This window comes from Canis lupus, chromosome 12 (genome assembly GCF_003254725.2).
Source record: "Canis lupus dingo isolate Sandy chromosome 12, ASM325472v2, whole genome shotgun sequence".
NCBI classification, from domain to species: Eukaryota; Metazoa; Chordata; class Mammalia; order Carnivora; family Canidae; genus Canis; species Canis lupus.
In genome coordinates, this window is record NC_064254.1 from 62,551,165 (window position 1) to 62,566,273 (window position 15,109).

General features: G+C 34.4%; 1 protein-coding gene across 6 annotated transcripts in view; it reads right to left on the reverse strand.

The window, feature by feature from the left end:
* Positions 1-15,109, reverse strand: part of HACE1 (HECT domain and ankyrin repeat containing E3 ubiquitin protein ligase 1) — a 106,596-nt gene that overhangs the window by 60,865 nt on the left and 30,622 nt on the right. For 5 of the 6 annotated variants that reach the window (XM_025444459.3, XM_025444456.3, XM_025444457.3 and 2 more), the window contains one exon: positions 8,400-8,482. The exons of the other annotated variant lie outside the window; for it this stretch is intronic. In XM_025444459.3, coding sequence (XP_025300244.1) covers positions 8,400-8,482 — 83 coding nt within the window. The remainder of the gene's footprint in view (positions 1-8,399; positions 8,483-15,109) is intronic. 6 annotated transcript variants of the gene reach the window in all.

The following is a 15,109-nucleotide window of genomic DNA, read 5'->3' on the forward strand; positions in this document are numbered from 1 at the left end:
AAGAGATCTGAATTACATCCTCAACATCTAGGAAAACATTTCCCAATGTTAAATCATACCTTCACTATGTAGATAAACTGACCTATTAAAAATCTTAAAATTGAACTTAGGACACATTACCTATATAATAAATCATAATATCTTGGGATAGGCAGCTACTATTCAGGCTTATGTGCTATTTTTTCTTCCAATAATTTCTTCCTCAACTTTAGCCTGACCCTTCCTACCACACCCATCCAAGTCTCTAGATTTTTAGTCAAAAAAAACCTCAATATTCAAAACAAAAGTACATTTTATGGCACTTTAATACTTGGCAGAATAAATAAATACAAAACGAAGGAAGGAAGGAAGGAAGGAAGGAAGGAAGGAAGGAAGGAAGGAAGGAAGGAAGGAAGGAAGGAAGGAATACAAATATCAAAATAAGAGAATGAGAGGAGGGTAGGGATTAATACCCAAAAATATTATCCAGCTTTCCACCTTCATTTTATCAACCCACACAGTTTGGCTTCTGTTGACAGTTATTTAATCTGAGGTAGAACGAACAATGCTCCTATCCAAATGCCCATTTTCTTTTAAGTAGTAAAATTAGTAACCATCACTCTTTCAGCTAGGAGGAATCTAATTTGGACGACAGTAACCCCTAGACTCTAGGGTCTTATTATTCAGTGAGCTAATCTGATCCAAGATAGTCTAGGCAATAAAAAAAAAAATTTGCAATCCAAAGACACTATAGTTTAAAGCTAATTTTACCAAATGCCCAAGGAAGTCATATGGTTTGGAAGAGTATGTGATCAAAAATTTTTATTTTGTAGTTGATAAAAGCTACTAACTTAAGCACAGGTGAAACCAGAATTCAAATCCCTGCTCTTCTATACCAATACTCTTCCTACAATACCATTACACCTAAAAAGGTACGTCATTTCCCAAAAAGAAAGACAGATTTCTCAGAAAGTAAAAAAAAAAAAAAAAAAAAGCCTACTCATTCTTTTCCACAAAATGACACTGCATAAAGTATAATTTATAACCAAATAGCATTAAACAATTAAACAATTTTAATTTAAAAAATTTTTAATTTAATAAAATCCTACTATGAATCTGATGGCAGATATTATAGATGTATCACTCTCACAATACTTTATTGTCATGCTGATTATTTAGCTTAATACAAGTATCAAGAGGTCAAAACTGAGTCAAGTACAAAATCTAATTTACTAGAGAAAACCAAGAAACCAAGGAAATCAGCAATTTCTCCAAAAGCAACAGTAGTTAGTTTCACTATTGTACATCAAGAAAAGTCTTCATTAGACGTCATTTGTCATTAAGCTAGGAGTGCTGGTCAACACATTACCTATCACAGCTAATAGCAAATAGCTTACAATTGAAACTGTTCTTTTCTTTGTAATACCTAGAAATGAAAGCTAAGTGAAAAGAAACTAACTTAACCTTAATTTATTTAGAGACAGTGATAACTTTGCTACTACCCTTGGTTCTGGAAAAAATTTGCAAAGCGAATCTGTTCAACTTTCACGACATTTCTTCTATAATTATTTAACATCCATGTGTCTAATCATTCCAATTAAACTGTAAACTTCTTCACCATGTATTTATTCCATAGCACTAAGCACAGTAGTTGGCTTATAACATGTATTCAATACATTTGTTGAATTATATTATAGTTTTTAACTTCAGGTACCATTCATTTGACAAATAAGTATTAAATAAAGTAACATACACAGAAAGCAAGAAAAAAAAAGACCTGATTCATAATTTATTTAGGATCTACTAAATGACAAGCATAATGCTCAGTTCTTTGTACAAAGTCTGATTTAACTCTGCCCCTCTTATAAAATAAGTATTCGTGGGAGTCTGGGTGGCTCAGTGGTTGAGCATCTGCTTTCAGCTCAGGTCATGATCCTGGGGTCCCAGAATCAAGTCCCACATCAGGCTCCCTGCAGGGGAGTCTGCTTCTCCCCCTATGTCCCTGACTCTCTGTCTCTCATGACAAAAATAAAAATTTTTTAAAAATATAATAATAAGTATTCATTTCATTTTCAGTAGCAAAAACTATGACTTTGAGAAAACCACGGAGTTACTCAAGATCAACAGTTACATGACAGAGTAGAATTTGAATCTAAGTCGATCTGATCCAAAATTTTCATCTGTATCATATCATTCCAAAAGATGGATAAACATAGAGTTTGCTCTCAAAGCATAAACAATTTAGTATTTAGTACTCAAGAGAGTATGGTGTAAGTTGCAAGGGGATATATGCTCCGAGAAAAATACAATGGGGATCACACACAATGGACAGACAAGATCACCATGTACAAATGGGACATTGTTGAATATATCTGGTTTTTAAAATGTCTCCAAATAATTTTATTTATCATATATAGCCAAAAGGATAATTAGCATGAAGGAAAAAGAATTCCATTTTGACATTTTTAGAAAACTGGAGTAATCTCTAAAACTACATTAAAATCTCATCTGTGATCAAGTAACGTTTCATTTCAAAAATAAATTAAAATCAAGAAACAGGTGCTAAATAATGCATAAAATATAAAATCTGCACAAACCGACTTAGGCCTCAAGTGCTCCACTTATAATATTGCACGACATTAAGAGTAATCTGTGACAAACTTCTCAAGAATATTGCATAAAAAAGATTTTTCAGTTCAAATAACTGTAAAAATTTGCTCAGAGAATATTCTTTACAGTTTAACTATCTTTTTTTTAAAGATTTTATTTATTTATTCATGAGAGACACAGAGAGAGAGGCAGAGACACAGACAGAGGGAGAGCAGGCTCCCAGCAAGGAGCCTGATGTGGGATTTGATCCTGAGACTCCAGGATCACACCCTGGGTCAAAGGCAGGCGCTCAACCACTGAGCCACCCAGGCATCCCATTAACTTTTTTTTTTATATATATATATTTTTTTCAAGAAGTAGATATACATGTTATCAGAAGTCTCATTGATATGACAATGGAATATGTAGGGAGAGGAATGTAGGAATTATATTAAAAGATTAAATTCTTTATTTTTTTTTTTTATATTGATTGAGATTATAGTCCCTTCAATGAAATGCCAGTGCATTTTCTGGAAACTAAGAAATTGGCAAAGATTTAATAAGAAAGCTGTAGTACTTCTACTTAGAAGTGATTTTCAAGCACTTTCAGCCTCCTAATTTTAGGCTCTTTCAAGCAATATGATCTGAAAACTTGGCTAAAGTGCATATGGTACAAATATTGCAGGATTTTTTAGAACTACTCATAAAGAGATATTTTCTAATGGTCTTTTTCCTATTCTAAAGTTTACAACTTTGAGTCTTTGGGCTTTGCTTGTGAATTCCACTAATTGAAAGGAGGTATTTGGCAGTAGCTACAAATCCATGTTCAGAATCACACCTTTTTCTCTCTATTGCAGACATCCATAATTACATAAACATCTCACTAATTTACTGTATCTATATAACCCCAGCTAAACCTTGATTTTCCTAATAGGAAAAAAGTTATCCCAGATATAGAAAACACTTAAAAATCATTATACACCCAAACCTTTATTTAAGGAACTCAGTTAAGGGAATGGGAAGCATATAACTGAAAATAAAACCAATCTAGCAATTTAAGGACTTGAGGCATTTGTAAATACTATATAAAAGTCCTAGGAAACCTGGATGGCACAGTGAAGGCAACCAACTCTTGGTTTGGCTCAGGTCATGCTTTCAGTGTCATGAGATTAAGCCCTGCATTGGGCTCAGCACTGAGTGAAGAGTCTGCTTAAGACTCTCTCCCTGTCTCCCCCTCTGCCCCTCCCCTCACACTCTCTTGCTCTCTCTCTCTCTTTCTCTCTCTCTCTTGCAAATAAATAAATAGGGGTGCCTGAGTGGCTCAATTTGTTAAGCATCTGCCTTCGGCTCAGGTCATGGTCCTGGGATCTGGCTCCACATTGTTGGGCTCTTTGCTTAGTGAGGCGCCTGCTTCTCCCTCTCTGTCTGCCTGCTGATCCCCCTACTTATGCTGTCAAATAAATTAATTAAACCTTAAAAAATAATAAAATAAGGGGCACCTGGGTGGCTCAGTTGGTTAAGTGTCTGATTCCTGATATTGGTTCAGATCACGACCTCAGGGTCGTGAAATTAAGCCCCGTGACAGGTTCCATGCTGGGCTTGGAGCCTGCTTAAGATTCTCTCTCTCCCTCTCCCTATGACCCTCTTCCAAAAAAAGCCCTATAAACAAAGGTGCCTAAATATGGGAAGGTGATGGGGAAATAATTGTGTGCATGAAAAGAAAGCTAATGAATTATGTCTTGTGCAAAATACTTAGAGGAAAAAAGTGGCTGGAAAATAGTTCCTGTCATAATTTTAGGTCAAAATCAGTTTGAAAATGACTCACTCACTACATAATTAAATATGGCTCAGAATTAGAAAGTAAGCAACACAAAGTAAAAAAAGTCTGTATGGTAGGAGAAGAATCCTATTTCTCAGTATGAAAATCTTGTATAGCAATAAAACTAAATGAGGACAACCGTACTTTGTGCATACTGAGGAGTGGAGACATATACCGCAGGTTAGCGAGCACTTATTAAGTGCAAAATACTCTGCCATATGCTTTCTATAAGCTATCTCCTTTGATCCTTACTATAGTCTCACAAGCCAGATAGCAGCATTTCCATTTCAGAAACAAAGGCTTCAGAGGTCTAGGAATTTGACTAAAGTTGCACAGCTTTGGGGCTGAGATTTGAACCCTGCTTCCAAGGCTCTTTCTCCTATATAGCTCAACACCTTTCAAATGTAATTCAAAATTTTAAAAAAGCATATGATAGTATATCTCATAATACCTCTCAACCAATAAAAACTTACATTATGTTTAGCTTTTTAGACCTCTTTTTTAAAATTATTTATTTATTTATTTATTCATGAGAGGCAGAGAGAGAGAGGGGCAGAGACACAGGCAGAGGGAGAAGCAGGCTCCATGCAGGGAGTCCAATGTGGGACTTGATCCCAAGACCCTGGCATCATGCACTGAGCTGAACGCAGATGCTCAACCACTGAGCCACCCAAATACCCCAGCCTTTTAGCCTTCTATACTTTGTCTATAGGGTCAACTTGTTCTGTTTCCCACATTCCTTTCCCCTTTTCATTTATCATAGATGATACAATGGGAATAATTTATACATTTAATGTATATCTATATCTAGATATCGCAAATACAATTAAAAGTCTGCCTACAACAAATATCATATGATTTCACTCATATGTAGAATTTAAGAATACAGATGAACATATGCGGGAAGGGGAAAGAGAGAGAGGAAAACAAATGTCAAGACACTTAAAAATAAAGAACAAACTGAGGGTTGATGGAGGGAAGTGGGTGGAGAATGGGGTAAATGGGTGATGGGCATTCAGAACACTTGTGATGAATACTAGTTGTTGTGATGGATCACTGAATTCTACTCCTGAAATCAATATTGCACTGTATGTTACCTAACCAGAATTGAAATAAAATTTTAAGAAAAAAAAAGTCTACATACAAACGAACTATGTTCCATATCTATCATCCTGCTATAATGATTCATTTCTTTTCTTATTTCAATTTTAACTTAAAGCTTAACTATCTCTGTTCAAAGAAGCCTAATATTTGCTAGAATAAGTTAATACTGGGAGGGGTGCCTGAGCTGGCTAAGTCAGTGGGGTATGCGAATCCTGATATTGGGGTTGTGAATTCGAGCCGCACGTTGGGTGTAGAGTTTAAAGATAAAATCTTAATTTTTTTTTTTAAATAAAGGTTAATGGTGGCAATATAATACTAACAGATAGTACTTCTAAAAACCTTTTTTTTGCCATACCTCTATGCTCAAACTAGAATAGCCGCATTCTGAACACTAATATACCAATATTTAACTATCACACATGCTATCATTTTATAGAAGATATTTTTCAAACATGTAACTATAGCAATTCATTCATTCAAAAACATTTACTAAGTATCTAAATGCAAAGCACTGTACTACACATTGAATATAAAGTGGTAAGATTCTTCCCTTTTTTGAACTTTCAGTCTAGTAAGAGAGACATACAATAAATGAATAAGTAAACCATTACAAAATACAAAGTGCTATAAAAGAAATGACTGTGGGACGCCTGGTGTCTCAGTCAGTTAAACGTCTGACTCTTGATCTTAATAAGCTGAGGTGTTGATTCCAGGGTCATGAGTTCAAGCCCTCTGCTGGGCCCCAAGTTGGGTGTGTAGCCTACTTAAAAAAAAAAGAAAGGGAAAAAGAAACAACTGTGATGCTGTGAAATAAAATTTGGGGAGAGGCCATACTCACACTGGCCAGGAACTGCCTTCCGAAAAAGTAACAATTAAGCAGTGATATAAAGAAAGAGTCAGCCACATAAAAAGCCAAAGTAACATCATTTTGGGGAAAACAAACAGTATGCAGAAAAGCCTACTGGAAAGAGTACCTTGCATTTAGTGAACCCCGAGAGAACCACTGTGACAGAAGCACAGTTAGCTAAGACAGAGTCAGACCACACAGGTCTCACAGGCAAAATCAGAATGTGTATTTTATCTGAAATGCAACAGAGGCACCAAAATTTGTAAATAAAGGGTTTAAACACAAAATGACAAAAGCTGGGTTTTTTCAAGATTTTATTTATTTTGAAAGAGAGAGGGCAAAGAGAGAGAGAGAAAATCCCGTACAGACTCCATGCCATGTGCAAAGCCCAGAGCCCAACTTGGGGCTAAATCCCACAATCATGAGACCATGACATGAGCTGAAATCAAGAGCCGGACACTTGACCAACTGAGCTACCCAAGTGCCCAAAATAGATTCATTTCTTTAAAAGATTGCTTTGGCTGCTAAAGAAGGGACAGATGGAAGGGAAACGAGAGCAACCAAGAAGACCAGTTACGAGATGACACAGTATTCTAGACGAGAGGTATCGACGTTGACTATGATCATTTCAGTGAGTTGGAGAGAAGAGTTTCAGAATATATTCTGGAGGCAGAATTTACTAAATTCCAAGTTCAGGGTCAGAGGGAGACAGAGAAACAGAAAAAAAATAACGATCTAGTTTCTATTTAAACAACTGAAAAGATAAAGGTTCCAATAACTGAGATGAGAAAAGGTAGACAAAAGGTTTGAAAAGGGAAATCAGAAACTCTGTTTTGGACGTGTTGACATCTGAGATTCTATAAAACTTGCGAGTGATGATGTAAATCAGGAAGGTAGCCATTCAAATGTGAAGCTTCAAAGAAAGGACTGATCTAGAGATAATCCCTCAAGATAGGATATGATTTCAGGGAATCAAACAATGACATTATTCATATATTCAGGACACTATGGAAAGAATGGGTTTTCTAACCAAGCAACCAAAACATAAATATAATGTAAGAAAATGGCTGGATTCAGATAGAAGTCTAGAGATCCAAAAGTCCTTGTATTCTAAATTTGTTCAATGATGATTTGAAGCAGTGTAATCAAAGTAACATCAGAGACCCTAAAGAGAAGCTAAACAAGAACAAAAGCAGATCTTTTAGTCTAAAACAAACCTCCAGGAAAATGACATATAACAGAAAAAGGGATTTAAAAAAAAAAGAGGAGCTTTCTGGAGAACTTTATATCTGCATTTAAGAGACTAAATAAATACTGCAATTCATATCATCTAAACCAAAGACAAGAAACACTGGTATATTGTAAACTGCTTCTAATTGCAAACTACATTTATAGAACACACATATATATATACATACACACACACATATGTATGGGTATGTATGTGGTGGAGTACATGTATAATTATTATGTTGTTAGCTCCATATGGACTCAGGTTTTATTGATTACTGTATCACTAATGCCATAATATATGGCACACACTGAGTAGCTAACTAAATGTTTGCTTATTACACGAATGAACCAATGAACAAAATGTATGCTTCAAGAAAATGAACCAAGACAGAACTACAAAAATAACTTAATCTATAAGTTAATATCTAACCAGACAAATGCAAAGATTTTTTTTTAAAGTTACAAATCCAAAGAAAGCAAAGACACGGCTCTGGTCTAAGACATATTTTAATAGCTTATCCCTCTGAAACTGACATAGTACTTAACAAAGAAAACTATGAAATTAAAGGATTATACAGACACCTTTTTTCATTAATTATTAAGTAATTAGTCTAAAATTTAAATAATCAAGTAAATCAAAAGCTCCCACCTATTAACATATAAAAACACTGGCAATATAATAGAAAATATTTTTCCTTGTGCAGTTGAGTACAGTATTTGTGGGAAAACAAGAGAACTTTAGAAAATATACAGAAATGTTTGTGTTTGGCAATGTAATAAATACACACATTCTTTAATGAGAGCATCTAAAAATAGAAAATATCATACCTGCAAGCAAAGTACAATGGAGTGGCTCCAGATACATTTGGCCTGTTAATATCAGCACCACTGTCTAGCAAGCACTGCACTGTCTGGAGGGAAAAGAAATAATTAAAAAATAAAGCCAGAGAAGTAAAACAAAGACACAATTACCACGATTTAAACAGATAGAAGGAATGGTCTTACCACAACTTGAAATTTTAAAGTAGAACAAGTAGGAACATGACAATTATGATAGCTGAACTACTTCAACTTTTTGGTTAGCTCTCTTGAGACTCTCAGGTACTAAATAATACATGTGTAATTATCAATGACATATAACCTGTTAGAATCTGGGAAGGTTCTAAAAAAATCACTGACACATGTAGCTACCAAGGACTTGAAAACAGGCTTGAACAACTGAGGAACTGAATTTTTAATATATTTTATAATAATTAAGTTTAAATAGCCACAAATGGCTAGTAAAGTTGACAGAACTACTCTAGATATTTGGATTTAAAAACCAGAATTCTTTTGCCTCTAAAAATAAAAAACAGGTACCAGAACTATCATTTTCTTAAACTCAAACATAATTATTAAAGTTCAAAATGTTAAAAAGCTATAAAGTCCTCTTACTACTAACAGTAATCAATACTGATTTCAGTTTCTCTGATAGTCTCATTCATACATACTGTCTCCTAAGCTCTACTTCTGCAATCATTCGAATCATATACTAAGGAAAAGCAAATTATAAAACCTTAAAAACATATATCCCATAATTAGAGATAGAATGAGGCTTGCCTAAAACCTCAAAAAAAAAAAAAAAAAAAAAAAAAAAACATCTCTCCTGGCTTTATTCCTTTAGTCTTCATTTGAATTTCTCCTACAAAAAAGGAAGAAAACATGTAAAAACCTAAAAGTTTTTGGAATTACACCATTTAATATTACTTCTGGACTGAACACATGTTCATTATTGCTGCTGTAATACCTAGTACAAGGTCAGTAAAATAATAAGACTATAAACTCACAAGAAAGAACAGGAAAGAACAGAACAGTATACTGGACAAATCGATCAGTTTTGGGAAAGTGGCAAACAAGTGGAGGGATAGAAGCCGACTATTAGATCAAAGGCAGCTGAAGTCTACATGCCTGCAAACGTGGATTCCAACAAACCATCAAATTCTCCCTTTAGAACATACATACAAAATACAGGAATTGGAAGTACCAGGTAACTTAGAAGACAAAGATAGTTACAAAGAGCTCTAAACAGAAATAGTAGTTGAAAGCCTGTAAAAGAAAGAGCTGGACCTTACCCTAGAACCCTTCTTCCCCATGGCAGAGAGTTTAGCCACTATCTCTCCCTACACTGTCTCAAAATAGGAAGGTTTATTCTCTGGACAAACTGAACAGGGAGGCTCTAGACTGGCAGACAAGATATAGAAGTAAAGCAGAGATAAGGAGCCATGATGAACAAAGTTAAGTGAAAATCTTTAGCCCCTACATTCCACTAGGCTCCCAGAAATCCAGTAGCCAGGCTTAAAACCTCAAAAGGTGGAGATTCCAAGTTTCCTCTCTGGAGACTGGCAAGAGAAAAGAGTCCTACAAATACCAGCATTACAGAGTGGCCATGAAATAGCCCAATCGTCTCCAAGGGGACATTTGATAATGCTGGGAGATTATTTTTTCATGATTGGGGAAGGAAGAGTACAATTGGCAGCTAGTGGGGAGAGGTCAGGGATAGGTCTAAACATCCTACAATCTACAGATGGCCCCCATAACAAAGAATTTTCAGGCCCAAAATATCTCAGGCAAGATTGAGAAACCATAGCACACTGTGGGGCCAGCCAATAAACCCAACCCATGTACACAATGCTTCCTACCAATATTTTAGTGCCTCACCACTCTACACGAATGGGCAGACAACATTTAAGAGACAACTAACTTGATTAACTAAAAGCAGGTCTCTATCCTGAAAAACAAAAATCAAAACAAAAGAAAAAGGAAGTCAGGAAGATAAAGATAATAAAGAGAACCAAAGAAAAAGCCACAAAATTTAGAAAAGATATTACCTCAAACAGAAAAGATATTATATCCATAGGACAAGAACAAGATGCTGGGAGAAAAATATTCAGAGAATAAGAAATTAAAAATATGATAGAAGTAAAAATTCAATAGGAACTTAAACATTTTTTTAAAGTTTATTTTGATTTGCTTAAGTATTCTCCACGCCCAACATGGGGCTCAAACTCACAACCCCGAGGCCAAAAATAGCATACCCCTCTCTGAGCCACCCAGGCACTCTGCAAATTCAATAGTTTAGAAAGACAATATTGGAAAAACTCCACAAGAAATAAAGTAAAAAAAGACAAAACAGGAAGAATGGGAAATTAGTAGATCAATTCAGGGAGACACTGTAGAAATAAGGAATAAAGAGAATGAAGGAGATGGGAGACCAAAGGGAAGTAATCAAGAAATAATGTCCAAAAATTTCCATAACTGAAAGACATGCAGTGCCAAACTGAAAAGATTCACCAACTGTCTGGTGTAATAAATTAAAGGCCAACAAAGCACATCAAAGTAAAATTTCATAATACGGAGGATATAAGATTACAGAAATAAACAGAAATCAGATTAGCACTAAACTTCTCAACAGCAACATTGAAATTTAAAACACTAATTGCCTTTAAAATGATAAGGTAAATGACTTCCAATGTAGAATTCTATAGCCAACCACACTATCATTAGAATAAATGGTTTTAAATAAAAAATACGCTTAACTACATAAGATGTTGAAAAAAAAGTACATCCAATGCACCTTTTCTCAAGAAGCTACTAAGTAAAGGAATATATCAAAATATGAAAACTAGATTATTAGGGATTGAACATAGGAGAAACTAAGAAATTTCTAAGTTTAAAAAATGGAAATTCATTCATCATCTAATGAATTTGTCTTTGTAGAAAATAGTACTGAGATATTTTGTTGGCACATATAGGAAGAACTACTGATTCATAAAAAATAAATTGAACAAAGCCAATTATTGACTTTAAGAAAAATAGTCATCCTAGATAGAAAATGTTGTTATAATTCATTACTTGAGGCACCTGGGTGACTCAGTGGTTTACTATCTGCCTTCAGCTCAGGTCTTGATCCTGGGATCCTGGGATCGAGTCCCTCATCAGGCTCCCCACAGGGAGTCTGCTTCTCCATCTGCCTATGTCTCTCTCTCTCTCTCTCTCTCTCTCTCGGTCCCTCATGAATATATAAAATCTTTAAAAAATAAAAAAATAATTCATTACTTGAGTCAAGAATAAATAATAGTTACCTAACTATATATACACCTAATCTTCTCCGTCAAAATTGACAATTTAATCTTAGAAATAGGGGAGAAGGCATGGGAAGAAGATTTAAATGGATTATATCCTCACTCACCAGGACAAGAAATGATTCAGTGACATCTGAAAGTTGAGAAAGAGCAATAGAAGTATATTATTTGGAAATAGATACCAGAAGAAACACTTAAAGAGCTCAAAATTGTTGCCTGGTGATCACGACTGGACAGAAAGGGTAGCTTAAGGGACTATCATTTTTATTGCAAAGATTCTGATTGGTAAGAATAGAATTATTTTAAGATAGAGTATTCATGTATTGCTAATTGAATTTACTTCTATTCCAAGAGGAATAGAAACACTGTTACATAAAATTTTATTATCCTCTATAGAACTCCTTTAAACTGCGGACAAGTGGTCAAGCATAGCATTTAAATATAAGAAAAATAAGGGGCACCTGGGTGGCTCAGGGAGTGATGCTGGTGTACCAGAATCGAGTCCTGCATCGGGCTCCCCAAAGGGAGCCTACCTCTCCCTCTGCCTCTATCATAAATAAATAAATAAAATCTTTTAAGAAAAATAAGAAAAATAAGCTTAATTAAGTCATATTTTTATAAAACAAGGCCTATTTGAGCCTTTTGATCATGGCTTTTTCCTTTCTGAGTTTTGACCTAGAAGCTGTGTCTGCATGGCCCAAAACAAGAATGAGATGGACAGCACCAATAATGTTTCTTAGCTGTTATAGAAATTAGACAAAAAGCCATATCGAAAAGGCTCAGGAGAGGTGAAAGCAATATATATACTGAAAATATATACTAATATACAATTAAAACCAAGCAATCCAGATAGAAGCAGAAATAAATTATTATTATGATATTTAAATACTTTAATCTCTATATTCAACGTGGAACTTGAACTCACAACTGCTAGATCAAGAGTTGCATGCTCCAACTGGGCCAGCCAGGCGTCCCAGAAGAAGAAATAAATTATTAATAAAACATACTATTAATTCACAAAAGTTATAAAGTTGTTTAAAATACATAATGATATAATAATGTAACTTTAACATGTACCTGGACACTGTGCTAATAAATTTAATACATCCTGTAAGGAAACTGATATTCTACTTTTAAAGTAGGAAACTGAGTCTCAAAGAAGTAATGTGCATCCCAACACACAAATTAATAGAGAAATCGGATTAAACTCAAATCCATGTTCATAACCACTATGATACCTACCAAAAAGTAGGAATTCTAATTTTTCTGAATTTGGATTACTAAGTAGAAGTAACGCTAATTGGCAGAACTTCATAAACTACATTAATTATAATCTACTAATTCCCCACTAAATAACTACTTGAGAGTCAAACTTAAGTGCCTAGACAGCTATTTGTGTTTAGCTTTAAAATAGTGTCATTTAAAAAAAAAAAAAAATAGTGTCATTTTAAATCATACACTTTTTACAGTATTTCCGTATCTTTTTTTATACTGTAGAACTTAGAATACAAAAACAATTAGGCCATTACCCTAACATATCCTTCTACTGTTCTCTTCAACAAAGTGGGAGACAAACTCTGAACACATCTTAGCAAGAAAACATGTCTCACTACATGCACCATCCTATGTTCCTAGCATAGCCTCACTTATGGGAAATACCTGACAAAGATATGAAAAATTATTTCTGTTCTTGAGAAAAGATTAGAAAGTAAAGTAGCTCATTCTAGCATTTTCTTTTCCATTTGTAAATCTTTCTGCTTTTCTAACAAAATTAACATCACTGAATTATGTATCTATTAAAAGAAACATTTTTTTAAACTTTCAAAAATTCCACTTGTGGATAAAATGTTGCCTGAAGACAAACAAGAAGAAAAAGCTAGTTCCTTCAGAGTAAGGATAAATAATATATAAAGGGATGTGAATGTAAGGAAAGAAACTGCCTTGTAGCACCGAAATGAATGAAAAGTCATCAATCTTTAGGATTAAAAAAAAAAAAAAAGGATTTGCGTACAGACTTCTTTTTGTAAAAGCTCGGAAACAGGAGGAAAAAGAATAATGCAGAATTAGTTAAATGGCATAACAAAAGAAGAAAGAAAGTCACAGATAATCCAAATCACAATTAAAAAAAAAAATTCCAGTCTATGTAGAACCACTTATATGTATACAAAGGGTAAAATAACTTTGAAACTAGTAAAACTCAGGTGGAAGAAACTGAGCATTTATTAAATACATGTGTGCTCTTGAAGAAACTATACTCCTTGAGGACTTTAAATTATACAGAAGCCTAAGGAAAAACATAATTGAAGAAATTAATTCTGGATTTAACTACTAAAATCCCTAAAGAGTTTCAAAAGCAGAGATTTTTCACCCATAGGAACAAATCAGACACATTATAAGTGTCTGATTATTATAAGAAATAGCACTTATCATGGCACCTGGGTGGCTCAGTTGGTTAAGCGTCTGACTTCATTCAGGCCATTATCTCGGGTCCTGGGATAGGGTCCCGACATCAGGCTCCGCACTCAGCGGGACATGTGTTTCTCTCTCCCTCTGCCTCCCCACCCCTTCTTGTGTGCACACATGCACTCTCTCAATAAATAAAATCTTTAAAAAAAAATAGTACTATCAATATATACAACATTTAAAAGTACAAAATTTAAAAGTGACAAACATTCAGAAATGGAAAGAAAATGGCCGAGAAAAACTGGCTGAAATGGTACTGCATTTTTTTGCCCATTCTATCTTTCAAAAAGAATCCCAATATCCATTACATGCTAGGGACTACTCTAGATGCCAGAGTTAGATAGCAATGAAGAAGAATCCCTATCCTCATGAAGCTTACATTCTAGTGGAAAAGGAAGACCAAGAGACAAAACAAAAACAGGTAGTATGTGAGACAGTGACTAGTCACATCCAGAAAAATTAATAAGATTCTCTATGATAGATTTGCATTCAATGTGTTGTAGCAAATTCCTCACACCTACACCCTTACCTACAAATACTTCTGTAAAAATTGCATTGTCGGTTTTACAGACTATAAACCATGAAATCCAAAAAAACCTGCGATTTACAATGGTGATTATTCTTCTGTTTTAAAAACTTTATGACTTCTCATTTACCTGAAAAAATTAGGGTCAGAAGCTTACAGTATGAAAGCAGACATATAAAAGTATGCCAACATAAATATTTGTAAATGACAGTTGATTATCTACATTTTCCAATATAATAATTTTAAGAATGAAATCATTTGCCTAGTTTAGATAACCAAAAATATGCTTTCAAGGTAATTCAAAACTTCAAATTCCCTGTCCAATATTTCCCACCAGCAAAAACACAACAAAAAAACAAACAAACAAACAAAACTATCCTTTTCCTAGATTATCTACATGGGGGAGGGGGGTCCTTCCTCCTTACAGT